Source organism: Sebastes umbrosus, chromosome 21 (genome assembly GCF_015220745.1).
Source record: "Sebastes umbrosus isolate fSebUmb1 chromosome 21, fSebUmb1.pri, whole genome shotgun sequence".
Taxonomy (NCBI): domain Eukaryota; kingdom Metazoa; phylum Chordata; class Actinopteri; order Perciformes; family Sebastidae; genus Sebastes; species Sebastes umbrosus.
Window position 1 is genome coordinate 20,910,730 of NC_051289.1, and position 14,945 is coordinate 20,925,674.

A 14,945-nucleotide genomic window follows, 5' to 3' on the forward strand; every position below is an offset into this window, starting at 1 on the left:
GTTTTTAAATGTCTTTCAAACGCATCTCGAACCTTGAATGGACTAAATGTCCTATATATATTTCTTTAACACCCGCCTCTCTTTCTCTCTCTTTCCAGTGTTTACTCCGAAAGTGATCGGTGTGGCGATCGCGCGGTACGACTTCAGCTCACGAGACACCCGGGAGCTCTCGCTGCAGGAGGGCGACGTGGTTAAGATCTATACGAAGTCGGGAGCCAACGGCTGGTGGAGGGGCGAGGTCAATGGCAGGGTAAGTGGCGGCCTTAAGATGCCAATAAAACACAGCCTCCCGTCACCAAATACAAATGGGGAAACTAATCTTCTCTGAGGGCTGGTATTGGCTTGCAGGTTGTTGTGCCCTTTTTCATTAGTTTCCATTTGATGGAGCTTTGCACTGCATTTATGTTTAAATTAAGTGATGTTTAATCAGGGCAGAAAAGTTTCAGAACTTCCATTAGCTGTGTTCACTCAGATAGTTTTGTTTATTCATCCTGGCTGTTAAATCCTTAAATCCAATTTTAGGTAGCGCTAAAAACTGTCTCTTTGAAGAAGTAAGATTTGGCAGATATTCTTGTCTACAGGTACCTGGAAGGGACTCTTCAGATTTAGCCTGTTTTATCTTTAGTCTGTCATGTACACCTCTCCAACATTTCTGTTTCCCAATATCATCGCTTGGAAGAGTTCATTTGCTGCTCTTGTGTGTCTTAAATGCATGAATTTTTCCCATCCAATACCAAGAGCGCTTTATAATCAGCCGTGCAGCGTTGACAAAATCCTGCTTCTAAATGCAGTGAAATGTATGTACCGACTCCCACTCACATGCGCTGCGTTTTAGCTCGGCGGAGGAGAGACTGAGTGACAAATTCAGCCTGTGTTTGTTTGTGTGTGTGTGTGTGTGCTGCAGCCCTCAGCAGTGTGTCTGTGCCGCGAGTGTGTTTTGTGAACAGCTGTTGTAAATGAAGAAGCTTTTCTCGTTTACTAAGCCTGATGTGTGTGTGTGTGTGTCGATGCTGCTCTGGTGAAAACTAAACTAGAGTCTGTCGAGAGCTGTTAGACTCTCTTTAGAGCCTTCAACCAGTGAAAACAATCGGTGCTGCTGCTGGGCTGGCTGGGAAAGAGCTGGCTGAATCTGTCAATTGAAAAACACTTTAGGGTTATATCACTATAACCTTTCAATTAGTATTATGTACTATCAGGCTCTCATCGTGTAGTTATCGTACTGGCACAAGATCTCTCCAAATATGTGAAGCCTATAATAATTTGGCTTTTTCTGAATGTACGAAATGACTGCCAGCGTGTATGTTTATCATTAAAAGCAGTCATTAACTAGAAAAGTGCACTCAGTAGAGTGCAGATCTCCACCAGGTGTATCTGCGATGACCACTGCTGTAATGTTTGATTGAATGAATACAGCCCACATTTGGCTAACCCCCCCCGTCTAGACTGCAAGACGCGTTTTCCACTTGCACGTCTCACGCAACAGACACATTTAATCTATGGCTCTGTACATGCACGCGTCCCACCTCCGTCTCATGGTACATGTCCACAGGCACCGTCCTTTCCACGCTTCCCATTCATTGTCTATGTAAGCAGCCGTGCAATGCATTCTGGTAGCGTGGCGGCGCGATTCGAGAGACGGACCGTCATGTCGCCCGCTCCTCATTTGCATAAAGTTGAGGTTTAGGCTACTTTATGCAAATCAGGGGCGTCTGGCGCGATTCGCCGCCTCTGGAAACTCCCTAGAAACTTTTAAACTAAACGTTGTCGATCTAAAATAAGTCAGAAACACATTTCGGTGAACTGTTTTCATAATATAAGAGAAGAAAGTTTCCAAACAAGCCGCCATGTTGGTTCCGGTTTGGAAGCTGGGAGCAGCAGCCAACGGAGGGAAAGCGTTCATCCAATCAGGCGCCTTGTGTCCAGTGGTAGCCCATCACGCGTCCAATGCTGGGAAACCAGGTGATCCCTCACGATAAAAAAAACGCCCCTAGACATGTACCATCATGGGTGTAACCACGACTTGAAGCGTATATTTAGGCTTAAAGTCTACTGAGCAAACTGTTTCCCCCCCCCCACTGTGTCTCTTGCGGTGTCAGCAGGCAATCAATGGCAGTATCAAGCAGGCAATAAAAGGTGTTTTGAGGACGTGTGAGTCACTGCAACCATGAGAGGTCCTTGAGCATGCAGCCGTAAATGACCCCAAAATATTAGGCCGTTTGGTTCAGCAGTATGCGAGATTAGTCGCGGACCGCGATCCTCCTGGCGGAGATAATAAATGTCCCGTTGGACCTCAGCAAGACAAATGGCTTAATTTTATTTGAGGCTCACTATTCTGATGCCTTTAGTATCGCCAACAGTAGCATGTAAAAGATGTTTTTGTTACTACTGCTCTCCCCCTGTAGGTTGCCAAAAGGCATTCTGGTAAATGTATGAAATCACTATCTGAAGTAGAAAAAGCAAAAATGAGGGAAAGGGAGTACACCATTAATTACGCCTGTGTGATTTCTTATTCCTATTTTTTTTCTTCCTCAGGTCGGCTGGTTCCCGTCCACATACGTAGAGGAGGGTGAGGAGTGAAAGGTCCGACTTGGGAAGAATAGTCAAATGAAGGAAGACCGGCAGCAGCAGTGGAGTAATCAAACTGTGAACAGTAACAAACAGCTTCTGCACCGCTGCTTGCCCCAGTGTTACTTTTCCGAGCAGAGCGGGCGGCTTCGCTCTCCTCGATGGAGTCCTGTCGCCGACGAAGGCCTTTGGGAGAGAAAAAGGTCCGCAGTACGTCGCGGATGCGAAGATGCCCCATCATTTCTGGTTGACTCTGTGTGGCTAAGTGACTCCACCAACTAGCAGCTTGCTTGTCAGCGGGGCACAAGCCCTCGCCAGACACCCCCCTCCTCCCTTCCTGAATTCATCCATCCATAATTCACCCCGCGCTCCCTTCCTCTCTCTGCACCAGCCAGCCCTCAACTCCCACCTGTTTCTGCCGGCCAAGTCGGCCGTCGCCAGACTGTCAAGAGTAGATACTCAAACAGCGTTCCTCCATTCATGCACTCACCTATCCATCCATCCATCCATCCATCCATCTATCCTCCCTACCACCCCCCTGTGAGAATAGAGACATCTGATCCGACAAAGACCCACACTGTATCCTGTTTTTCTTTCATCCCCTTCTCTCTCTGAAGGGATTTCAGTCAGTTTTGACCTTGCCTGTGCGTTTCTTCCACTAATGCAGGTGGTTATTGATGACTTGATGACCCAGATTCACACACACACACCACCCACCTCTCCTCCCCCTTCAGATTACGATCGCCTCACACACGCGCGCTCTTACAGAGAGATGTAAGAGAGGGATGGCGTCGGATAGCATCGCTGCACCGTGCCAGCAATTGATCGCTGTTGTTCCTATTTTCCTCCCACCTCCTACATTCTTTATCTGCAGCCCAGCCTCTCATGTTTTTCAGTTGTCTTGGCCGTTAGCGATCCTCCGCTCTTATCGGTGGCAGCTCTGTCGACAGGAGCCCATTCGCCGAGGGTTTATCTTATCGGAGGCATTAGTCGGGGAACAAGCCACACTACCTAGAAGCCACCTGTCCCCTTCACATAAAAAGAAAAGCAGATGAAACACAAACTTTGTTCCTCTTTTTGTTTCTTTTTTTTTTCTCATTTTCCGTCTCATTTTCTTTGCTTTGCTCAGCAGGTCTCGAATTGATTAGTCATCATCTACAGATATGATGGATACGAAGCAGTTCGATTGATTGCATTCTTGCGAAATGAGCAGTACTGCAGTGGAATCTAGCCAGATTTGTACTTTTGCAACATTTTCACCAGATTATGCATCGAAACGTTCATCAAAGTGTTAGTTGAGACCGGGTCTTCTCCTATAACTGCTATTTTAGAGGCTGGTTTTACTCAAGTTTGTGCAGAAACACGCGCAATTTAGGGGATTTATTCCGGCGAGAAAAACATCAAACTTAAAAAAAGGTATTTAAGTATTAACACTTCAATCCAAAAGGACTGATATCGGCTCTCAGAAACCTTTTTTCCCGCAGCTTATATCTTCCTGCTAAATGTCCTCCCTCTCACCCCCTCTCCTTTTCTGTGTCCCACCCTCACCCCCTGTATACATTATGCACACTGTCTCCTTAATCCACAGTGAAAGAGGATTTTCCCACATTTGAGGGAATAAATACCTTTACAGCAAAACACGCCGCGCAACACACTCGTGGTGTTAACACACACCAGCGTGCCGTCACAGACGGAGTATGGAGGCAGCGTACACAGAATCCAAATAGTGATCAACTTATGTCTGGAGGTGAGACCAGAAAATCCCCAGCTGTTGGCTTTGTGCAGCGATGTTTTAATCTCAGCCACGGTGTTGATACAAACCATACTTCTGTGTTTGAAATATGTACATATTGAGATTTTTTTATTTAATTCATGGTTTCTGTTCACACAACAGGCAGAAAGCAAGAAAACTCTTTGAACTCGTCCTTAAAATGTCTTTGCTCTTTCTTTGGCTATTTGTCTTCTTTTTGTTCCCCCTCGCTCTTCAAATACTTTCACACACGCCTACGCGTGACATTTTACAAAAAGCATCCATCTCTTTCCTGTTAAGGGAAACTAATAATGTACATAAAACACAATGTTGGGATAGTTTACAAAGAGGACTCATTCTCTAGTTGACAACTTAAGTGAAAACATGTATCAGACATTGAATGAAGTCAGAAGTTTCAACGCTAATAGAGAAGTTTAACCAGCTGTCATGTGGCTAACTAGTGGAGCCTGCCTTCTGGTAACAGCCCCCATTCAAAGCCGTCATCCTCCCCTGCCATGCACCTCATTGTAGCCATGCCATTGGGAATCTAATTTATTGTAAAGATATGCTTTTGTATGCGCTTAATGGAGCCATTATGGTTGAAACTCCTTAATAACCCCCTGCCAGCCCTGCCACTCAATGCCATTATAATATGTATGGAAGAATATGTTTTTCTTCTCAGTCATATTGTTTAATACTGGACTGGAGAAATGACTGGAGAAATGTGTCATATGTGTCTCCAAATTATCAACAGTGTCATTAAGTGACCACTAGATGGAAGCATCCTAAACACATCTTCTCCTCCTCCTCCTCTCCGAGCCTTAAGTTTGGAGATGACATCATCTGATTAGGAAGCATGTAGCATCAGCTCCAGACTTGTTGCTGTGAGTGAGAGGATACGAATAGACAAGTATCAAATCACACAAGATTGAAGTTTTCTAAAGAAGTGAACAGTCATTAGTAATGCAGGTAGACTTCTACCAGACGTTCTTTCAAAATGTCCTGATATTCCAGGGATTGTGTGTCCAGTAGGAACCCTGAGGATGATATTTCTCCTCCACCTCCTGCTTCCCAAAATGTCTGCAGTCTCCGAACACTCAAACATCACATTTATAACATCTTTGGGAAATCTTGGGTGAGGCGGCTCAAGCGCTTTTTCCCGTCTTGGGAGAACTGGAGAGTAGGCTTCTCTAATCGCAGACTCCGGTAATCCACTCCCGCGCTCCTCCTCTGCCCAGATGAACTCTGACAGCGGGGCCATTTACAACTGGAGGCCTTCCTCCACTCCGAGTGCGCTTCCAGATTTTTTTGTGTGTGTGTGTTGTGTGTGTGCAGGAGGGACGGGGAGGAAGGCTCAAGGGTATCTGTGATCTAATCATTACACCATCTCCTCACCCCGGCGACCCCGCTGCATCCATCTCTCTGTCGGCTCCTCTCTCTCTCGCTCTATCTCACCTTGTCACTTCCCTTCTCTCTCTCTCTCTCTCTCTTTACTGCTCTCCTTCTCCATCTATCTTTCATCCAATCTCTGTCTTCTCTCTGTATTCTGTCCCTCACCCCCGACGCTCTGTAGGCTGTAACTGTATGTTGGCGGGAGGAGACGATTCAGAGAGAAGGAGGGAGAGAGAGAGGCGGTCTGATTCTCTATAAACAACCACAAAAATGAGAACTGGTTTAATTTGAACACAAATTCATAGACTGGGAGAGAGATGATCCCAATTAGAGGATGAATTAGAATCAGCTCTGTTCTCTACACATATAGAGCGCCTGCACAGATTATGTCCATATGCAGAGGCACACACCGTGTACGTGTGGAGAAACATTCTGACAGGATTTAGGGCCGGGCAAGTCTTAGCCCAGTAGGGGGTTTCAGGATCCAATCTTCTTAACCGACATGAGAGGACAGTTCTGCAGGAACCTGAACAGAAACATAATACCAGCCATACATGAAGGAAATATGTCATATAATACTTGTTTGACTCTGGGGCTGAAAATCGATCCTTAATCCATTGACAAATCATCCCCCCCTCCGTCTCTGTGTTATATTGCTCACTGTGTTCTCGCTCTGTTATCCCTATGAAGCCAAAGATGTATGCTGTACTTACTGTACACTCTCAGTGTTGTTGTCGTCGTCTCATAACCACGGTACCCGACCGCTGTGGCCTAACTCTAAAACCGTGCAATCTCGACTGTGTAGCATTACCGTGTATTGTTGCTGTACCATACTGTAAAATATGTACATAGCACATAATAAAGATATACATTGCTTCTTGTAATGTTTTGTTATATTTGATTTGCAACCAACGTAAACTGTGTTATCAGCAGTGTTCAAATGAGTAATATTCACTGAAAAACAAACAGAAGATCATGTAGAATGTCTGTTTTTAAACTTTATGACACCTTAACTTATGAATTATGTTGCGTCTGTTGAGTAGTTTTAGGTTTAGACATTCAAACCTTCCTACATGTGTTAATTACTTAAAGGTCTTATGATAACATTTTTATGTAGACAAATATAAAAAAAAAAAATTAAAAACAACACACATTTATAGAGCTTTTAGAAAGGTGCCAAATAAAATTAAGGCTTTTTGTGAGAAAAAAAAATTAGGTTTGTAAAAATGTTGGCGTGTTCAAATTTAATGTTTTGTTTATCTCCGTGGAAGATATCTGATGTTTGGTTCCTACTTCTAACAAGGCTTGTGAGCGAATAGTAAAATGATGTTAGTATCATGGGGTATCTCTGGGCCACCAGTTAGTGTGGACAAACGGATGTGGACAGTAAGTGTCTGGCAACGACTTGTTGTGAAGTAAATGCAGTGGAAAGGGGGAGGGAGAATGGGACATCTAGTGGCTGAATGTTATCAATTGTACCTTTAAGTACAAATTTGAGGTACCTGTACTCTACAAATATTACCACTTTCTGCTACTATACACTTACACCACTATTCAAACAAATATTTATAATATAAAAGTTGTACATTTATGAAACAGCTGTAGTTTGTAGTGACTTTACAGATTAAAATTCCCCCTCAGACCGTATATGAATAAACTGCTTTGAATAATAATTCTCTATCCGATATCTTTCCGATATCGATAAAAATTAAATTAACTGGTTAAATATCTTAAAATTGCATTTATTCCTTTTCCCTCATTGAAAACCCCAGAATGTATGAATATGTAAACACATACATTATTATTCTGCACAGTGAAGCTCAAAGATGAAGAAACAATAAGCAAAACACATTTTTGAATGGAGAGGGACATCTATAAAAATAAGGCATTGCAACTACAGTATGTAATGTAGTTAAAATGAGCTCCACCTGATACAAGATAACATGCTTCTGTAATAATATTATGAATAATAATATAACTCAGACACGGACCAATTTCCCGCTACTGAGTTTTACTCTTCATACTTTGAGGACATTTCCAAGGACAGAGGGTGTTGTATCCTGTACGGATTATAAAGAGGCAAATTTGTGATTTGTGGTATTGGGCTACGTAAGAAATACTAAGTAAAGTACAAGTACATCAAAATACTTAAATACAGTACTTGAGTAAATGTACTTATTACATTCCACCACTGAAAATCAGGGTAAAATTGACTTGACTATTTTACTTGTATCTTTACTTGTAACGTAGTACTTTTATTGTGTGGTATTACTACTTTAACCTTTAGTAGTATCTGAATACTCCATCACTACAAACCTGACAAATAACAAATAACATGAACCATTCACTCAGCATAACATTTATTTAATTTCCAAAATGTCAGTTTATGTATTTCATACACAAGGATTTTGAATAATAATTCAGTCACTGGACATGCAGAAGCATATTGTGCTGGGTGAAATATTTAATGATGAGTCAGAGTAATGAATCACTTTGAGTTATTGAGTAAATCCAAATTTCAAATGGCATATTCAAATGAATAAACCCCTTTCATTCATAACCATAATTATACATTTTCAAACTCGAGAGCAACCTCTAAATAGCTCTTTAGTAAGATGGACTAAGAATGAATAATTTCACGATTGTGATTTTTTAATATTGTCGTCATCAGCTAAGCAGCAACAGGAAGCACACTGCTCATAGCTGCCAACTCTTGTCAGCAAACCCAGAAGAGTGTAATTGAGTCTGTGGCCTTGTTCGTGGTCAGTCTCCTCTCTGTCTGCTCAGCGGACTCAGAAGTGACTTCCTGGCTAAAATTAGGAGTCCTTGAAGTATAGTAGTGCTCATTAAATGGCTGCTGCGGTGTTACTGCCGTGTTTTGTTGCTGTTCCCTCCACAGGACTTAAATAACCTGCAGCCAGTGGGGTGCTGTTTCTCACCAGCTTATTGGCTAATAGGTGTGAATGAATGTGGGGATAAACGGCGGGTCTTGTTGCCGCTATCTTGCCGACAATAATGGGCCCGAGTTATTCTAAATATAGCGAGTTAAAACGAATGCAAAAAAAAAGGTGAACGCTAACAGTACCGTGGGTGTGTGAAAACATGCAGGGAATAGTTGAACAAGTGTGTGCAAGAAGCAGACCATATGTTGGTGCTTACTGTTTGTTTCTGGTATAAAAAAAAATGATGCATGCGCAGGTCGCGTGTGTGTGTTTGTGTGGGTGGTGGTCTCTTCGGCCATCTGGTGCCCGGTTACCTGCCGCTGCTGAAGCTAGACCGAGGCTCGGGCAGCGAAAGGATCAGTGGTGGCGGGCCGTAGCAGTCGGTGCTGCTTGCACTGCAGGGGTGAGGAGAGACGCCGCACTAAATAACCACCAGGCCTTGGCCGGGGCCAGACTGGATCTAGCACCGGTCCACTTCCAGCTGAGGCCGGACCACCAGTGTGACAGATGGCTGGTGAGAGCCGGTGACATCAGCCCTCTTCACAGCACTCACAGACTGTTAGGAGCAACTTTCTTGGACTGCTGCAGTCCGCTCTGATAGGAAATGGATTTTTGAAGATGTGTTGTTGAGACCGGTAGAACGAGAAGCTCTTGTCACTGATAGTATAAGAGCAGGGGTGGCTGATACGTTATAGTGAGGTTGTTTTCAAATCAGAGAATCCCAGACACAGTGTGTGGCCCCCACACGTCAAAGTACACACTCAAACTTTGTGACAGATTCTGCAGTGGAGGTTTAGTGGCTCATGAGCGCCATCTCCCAGTAGCTTAATGCTGCTGGTTGCTGTGAAAAGATGGCCCGTTTGTGATATATATTTATTCTGTTCCTATCCAGATAATAAATGACAGCACAGAAATAGACGCAAGCTTCCCGTCCCGTCATTCCTCGAGCCAACACGACAAAACACATCACAGTCAAGGGGTTGCTTAACAAGCTAGTTACAGTTGTAAACATCGAGTTGCACCTGCTCCAGAGCAGCCGATTAGACTGTTGTCAGGCTATTAAATAGGCGTTTTCAGTCGCTATAAGCACCATAGATGTGGGTCAATAGGGGCCTACTACACCCAATAGTAGGTTTAACCATCTATTCACATGGTAGATCAGCAAAAGAAGGTATAAAAGAAAACAGCAACTTCTAGCGACCGTAGTAAATATTACAGGAGCAGAAGCAGTAGTCAGGCGCTGTGGTGTAGACAGTGTGAAACTCCATACAAGGTGGAGGTCGGAGGTTATAGATTTGTGGTTGTTGGTGATGGATGGGACACAAAGCACAGGGTTTTCACCCAGGACAAAACACAATGATTTACCCTAAAAAAAATATCTTAGAATGTGTTGCTTTTAAGTTTCGCTTTCACTTTTACCACGTAGTAGGCCCCTACTGACCCACATCTATTGAGCCTGTATCACCAAGACGGTCCTGAAACCTGTGAGATCATGAAATGGTGTGAAAATCAGGCACATGGCTCTTAACTCTCAGATAGTTCCTTGTAAGTATCGACACGGAGGGGATGGTTCATGTTCTCAACTGGAACGCCACATGCAATGACTCAAAAGAAACTGTCTGTTTTCTATTTCTGTCAAATTTTAAGCCACTGGAAGCAGATTTTCTTTCTGTCTTAACCCATTTCTGCCCACAACTGAAATGTTTTAAGTTCTCTGGGCTTGCCTAAGCACAAACGTGAATACATTTTCAAAATCGGTCAAACCGTTTGGCTGAAAAGTGAGTTTTCCTTATCATACTACTGTATATAGTATTTGGGCACATGGGACAACCAAATACTAGATAAAGTATGAAAAAGAAAATGGCTGTATCTCAGAAACTACAAGGAGCACAATCAAGTATTTGGTATCTATGGACTCATAACAAGTTGGATATCAAGGATATACACACATGTGCAGTGTACAAAATATATATTTAATACAAAAAACATTTAATAAAGACAATGTTAGCATTTTTCTTCATTTTTCAAAAATCCTGACTTTGCCCTGTCTTCCTCCTGTTTTTGACTATCAATAAAAGTGTGATTTTTCATGTGATTTTAACATTTTTAAAATTGTACTATAAGATACTTATGCAAAGTATGCCCATACCAAATTGCAATACTTTTGACCAATCAGAACAAATGCTGTGGCATTTTTCCTTATCATACTAAATATAATATGATGGGTTAAGGGTGCCTGGCAGCGTGCACGGCATCCTATTGAAAACTGTCAATCCTGATGTAAATATGATTCATTCTGTAGTTAACTGTCTAGATCATTCCAAAACACCAGCGAGGACCACTGAAACTAAATGACCTGCTCAATGAACTGAACATCTCTCTTGTTTCAGTTTAACACTGCAGTCATTTGTCTACTTTTCCCTCCATCTCCCTCTCCCAAATCCCTGCATCTCATCTAATCTGTCATGTTTTGACTTCTCCGACTGCGCTCCATATATCCCGGTCTATTTCTCCCTCCGTCTCGCTCGTGCTTTCTCCGGGTTTATTGCTGTCTTTTGGGGCCATGAGGGAGCCATCATCATTGCCAGACGGTATGGCTGCTGCTGTGTGTAAATATCAAGCAGCACTCGTTCCCCCTTGTTTTCCTGGAGACTATCAGCACTGCATAAACACCGAGGTGCTGTCTACGGAACACACTCAGACAGCTCATCACCATAAAACACACACATACATACACACACGCTTGCCCGTTCAGAAACACAGTCCTGTATCGGCATGTTTCCTTACAGGTTGCAGCTACATTATTCCTGACTTTAGTTTATTCTCATACATAGTTATGCAGTCGCGAAGTGTTGATTCAAGTGAGCGTATGTCCTCTGCAGCCCTGCGTGCATGTTGACATGGCTCGGCATTTCTCAGCAGCAAAGTGTGTGCAGGGTGATTGCATTTATTCCAACTGGCACCGGCATGAAACGAAGGCATGCACTCATGCATACTATAGTGCACTTTACAGAGCTGCAGTTTTTTTTAATTCGCACATACAAACAAACACACGCGAGCTGTACAGAATGTGTCTCCCTCACACACACACACGCACACTTTGGTAACAGATGGTGGCACAAACATCGCCTTCAATAACAATCAGCATCATAAAAGAGTTCAAAATGTATCCTTTAATGTGCTGAAAAGCTGTTTTATTTAGCCACATTATACTTGCAATATTTAACACATTCTGCTCGTATCTTCTTGAGAGGGGACGTAAAGACTTTACGGCGATGTCCTTCCAAATTCACCCTCAAGGTCAACAGGTTCCTGCAGCAAACCTGCTGCACAGAAACATGTACATTTCAGTCTGAAATACACAACAGACTTGACAAAAGCACCTCAACAGAGTCACATGTATAGTTGATACCTCAGTCTCACATTCAGTTTGTGCTGTAAATAAATACTTGGGTGTGATGACACCTTGTATGTTGCACACTCTGGGAAAAAAAACTGGGAGAGTGTAGGTGTGTGTATCACACCTGTGACCTAGTCATACTGGAAGTGCAATGATACATAATGTGAGGTTGTATTATGCTTTATTATTACAGTTTTTGCATTATTATACAATTTGTTCCCACACCAATATCTGTTGAATTATTCCAATGGGTTGACATACAGTATCAGTCACCATGGTTACTTAAAGGACAGCATATTATTACAAAATACTCTTCACATTATATGACAGAGATAATTTGTGCACTGGCATGTACATCATTAGTAGATGCTGGCATACAATGATGCATTTATGCATTAGTTACTTATCTATATAGTAGTTTGCATTTTCAGTGGCGGGGTCCGCCATTCCCACACTGGATTCAAATGGTGTGCACATGCACAATGGATTCATGGGAAACAATGCATACATGCACTGGACAAAATTCAGAAGACATGAGCCAAAACATTTGCACGTTGCATTCAGTAATGATGCAATCCTGTAAAGCGGAACAGCTGGCTCCAAGCCTTTTGAAGAGGTAACATATTTGTGGTGGTAACACTTTAAAAAAAAAAGAACATTTTCATTATTGCCAAACAATAAGAGAAAAGAAACCCATCTAAAAGTCAAGATATTCCTGTATGTATACATATAGCAATCAATTTTGCATATAAATACCCAGTAAATAAGTCTGATGCAGTACAAGTAATGAGGCTGCAATTTACTGGACTTCTATCTGCTTTCAATTTTTCTGCAAGTTCTTTTAAGGCTACTAGTTTCCTTGTTCATCCACGAGGCTATTTTGACAGCAGGATTTATGTTTGGTTTTGAAAACAGCAAAAATGTCCAGCAGTGTTAATAAGTAAGGAGAAAAACTGCGCTGTGTGTTTATTTAGAACACAGAACTGTAACTTTTGCTTTTGAGGTCTTTTAGTAGCTTGGTATGACAACTGTATTTAGCACAGACATTTGGATAACAATGTTGAAATGTGTTGTTTGATTTTGAAGCAACCTAAGGTGAAATTTAAGATAATTATCGATAACATGAAGTCTAAACTGGGTAAATGAACTTCAGATGTCCTCTTATTTTTACTCCAGTATTTTGACTTGTGCTCAAGTGAACACATTTCAACACAGCCGAGGTGCTTCCTGGAAGTCTTCCCTCCCCTGTGGTTCGTACGGGAGTCTGGAGCTCACACCGATCCACTCCAATATAGCAGAGGAAATGAGGGAACTATCACTCTGTATGGTAAGCTGCTGTCTCGGTTACATTTCATTTGCATCTCTGTTCCAAATGCATTAGCTCATCATGCCTTGTGTTACTGACGTGGGGCCGGAAGGACTTTCCAGCATCACGCAGTTCCCGTGTCACAGAATCTTCACATGCAGACAATATGACACATCATTGGCTAGACATATCAATTATCTACACGACTATCACATTTCTAATTTGGCATTTTAACTGCCTGAATGTCTGCTCTTGTTTTTGCCCCATTTGGTTTGGTCCTGTCCATGCGACCATTCCCCAGTGCATCTTGTTTAATCGTTAGTTTTAATCATAATTATATTTTAGGTGCTGCTGGGAAGCTTCACATCCATTATTTATCTGGACTGTTTGTGCAATGCATAGAAATTGCAGTTTACAGTATGTTTGTGTGCATGTGTGTTTAAATCTGGAGCACTGTGCTGCAGCCTCTCTGCAAAGGCAGAAGAAGGGTTTAAAGTCAAACTATTTAACAGATAAGTTATAGGCTATAAACTTTTTTTTTTTCTTTTTAGGCTGATTATAATCATTGTCACAGCTTACATAAATCCTTTAAAAAAAAAGGAGAGAGTGCAACCTGAAGTGACACGAGACGGACAACACCATGGTAGTGACCTGTCAATCACAAGGTAGCCACGCCCTAAAGCATCCCCTGCTTTATGGTCTATTTGACTCTAAATGGGACCATAATTTACTAAATGAACATCATGCTGTATTGAAGAAGACTTGAAACTAGCGATTGAGACCATAAACTCATGTTTACAATGTTTACTGAGGTAATAAATCAAGTGAGAAGTCGGCTCATTTTCTCATAGACTTCTATACAATCAGACTTGTTTTTGCAACCAGAGGAGTCGCCCCCTGCTGGCTATTAGAAAGAATGCAAGTTTAAGACACTTCAGCATCGGCTTCACTTTTCAGACCTGGAGGTTGCCGCCTGATCTACAAACTGTTTATTTCTTCCTCAGCTTTGTTGTCCAAGTAATTATTATGATTTGGAAGTAATTAGCCATTTTTAATAAATGTATCTTTAATTCATTACATGTGATTGAAATGTACTACAGAGGTCCGTCAGAGGCTGCATAGATAGCATTTACTGTACTGCTAAGCTAGGATAGTTAGCAGGACGGCTACTTCATTTTCTTTTTCTCATTATTAGCTACTGTCTTCTTATTTACTGTTTAACAAATTCAATTACTACAAGGATTGGAGCATCCAATTTAATTTTTCAATTACAGGAAAAAGTGGGTAAATTAGCTTTAGCTAAGGCTATCTCACCAGCTGGTTTGTTTTTTACATACTGTTCCACATTCCTATGGCACGGTATATTTCTTATATGGTAACACAGATAAAAAAAAGTATTTTTTTGGTCTTAACTAATTTTGACCAAATATGTAGTTTCAGTGTTTTGGCTTTGTAGGGCGATGTACAGTAGTTTGCTGAATATGTTACTGTATAAAAGCAGTACATGAAAACAACAAGGACAGTAATGTGCTGATGATCTTAACACAAGCTTAAATCCACTATTAGCGGTATGAAATGTGTGGCTGTGTC

General features: G+C 42.0%; 1 protein-coding gene across 5 annotated transcripts in view; it reads left to right on the forward strand.

The window, feature by feature from the left end:
• Positions 1 to 6,591, forward strand: part of LOC119480426 (guanine nucleotide exchange factor VAV3) — a 113,823-nt gene extending 107,232 nt beyond the window's left edge. For all 5 annotated transcript variants that reach the window (XM_037756616.1, XM_037756619.1, XM_037756617.1 and 2 more), the window contains 2 exons: positions 99 to 250; positions 2,533 to 6,591. In XM_037756616.1, coding sequence (XP_037612544.1) covers positions 99 to 250; positions 2,533 to 2,577 — 197 coding nt within the window. In that variant the 3' untranslated portion in view covers positions 2,578 to 6,591. The remainder of the gene's footprint in view (positions 1 to 98; positions 251 to 2,532) is intronic.
• Positions 6,592 to 14,945: the final 8,354 nt, after the last annotated feature.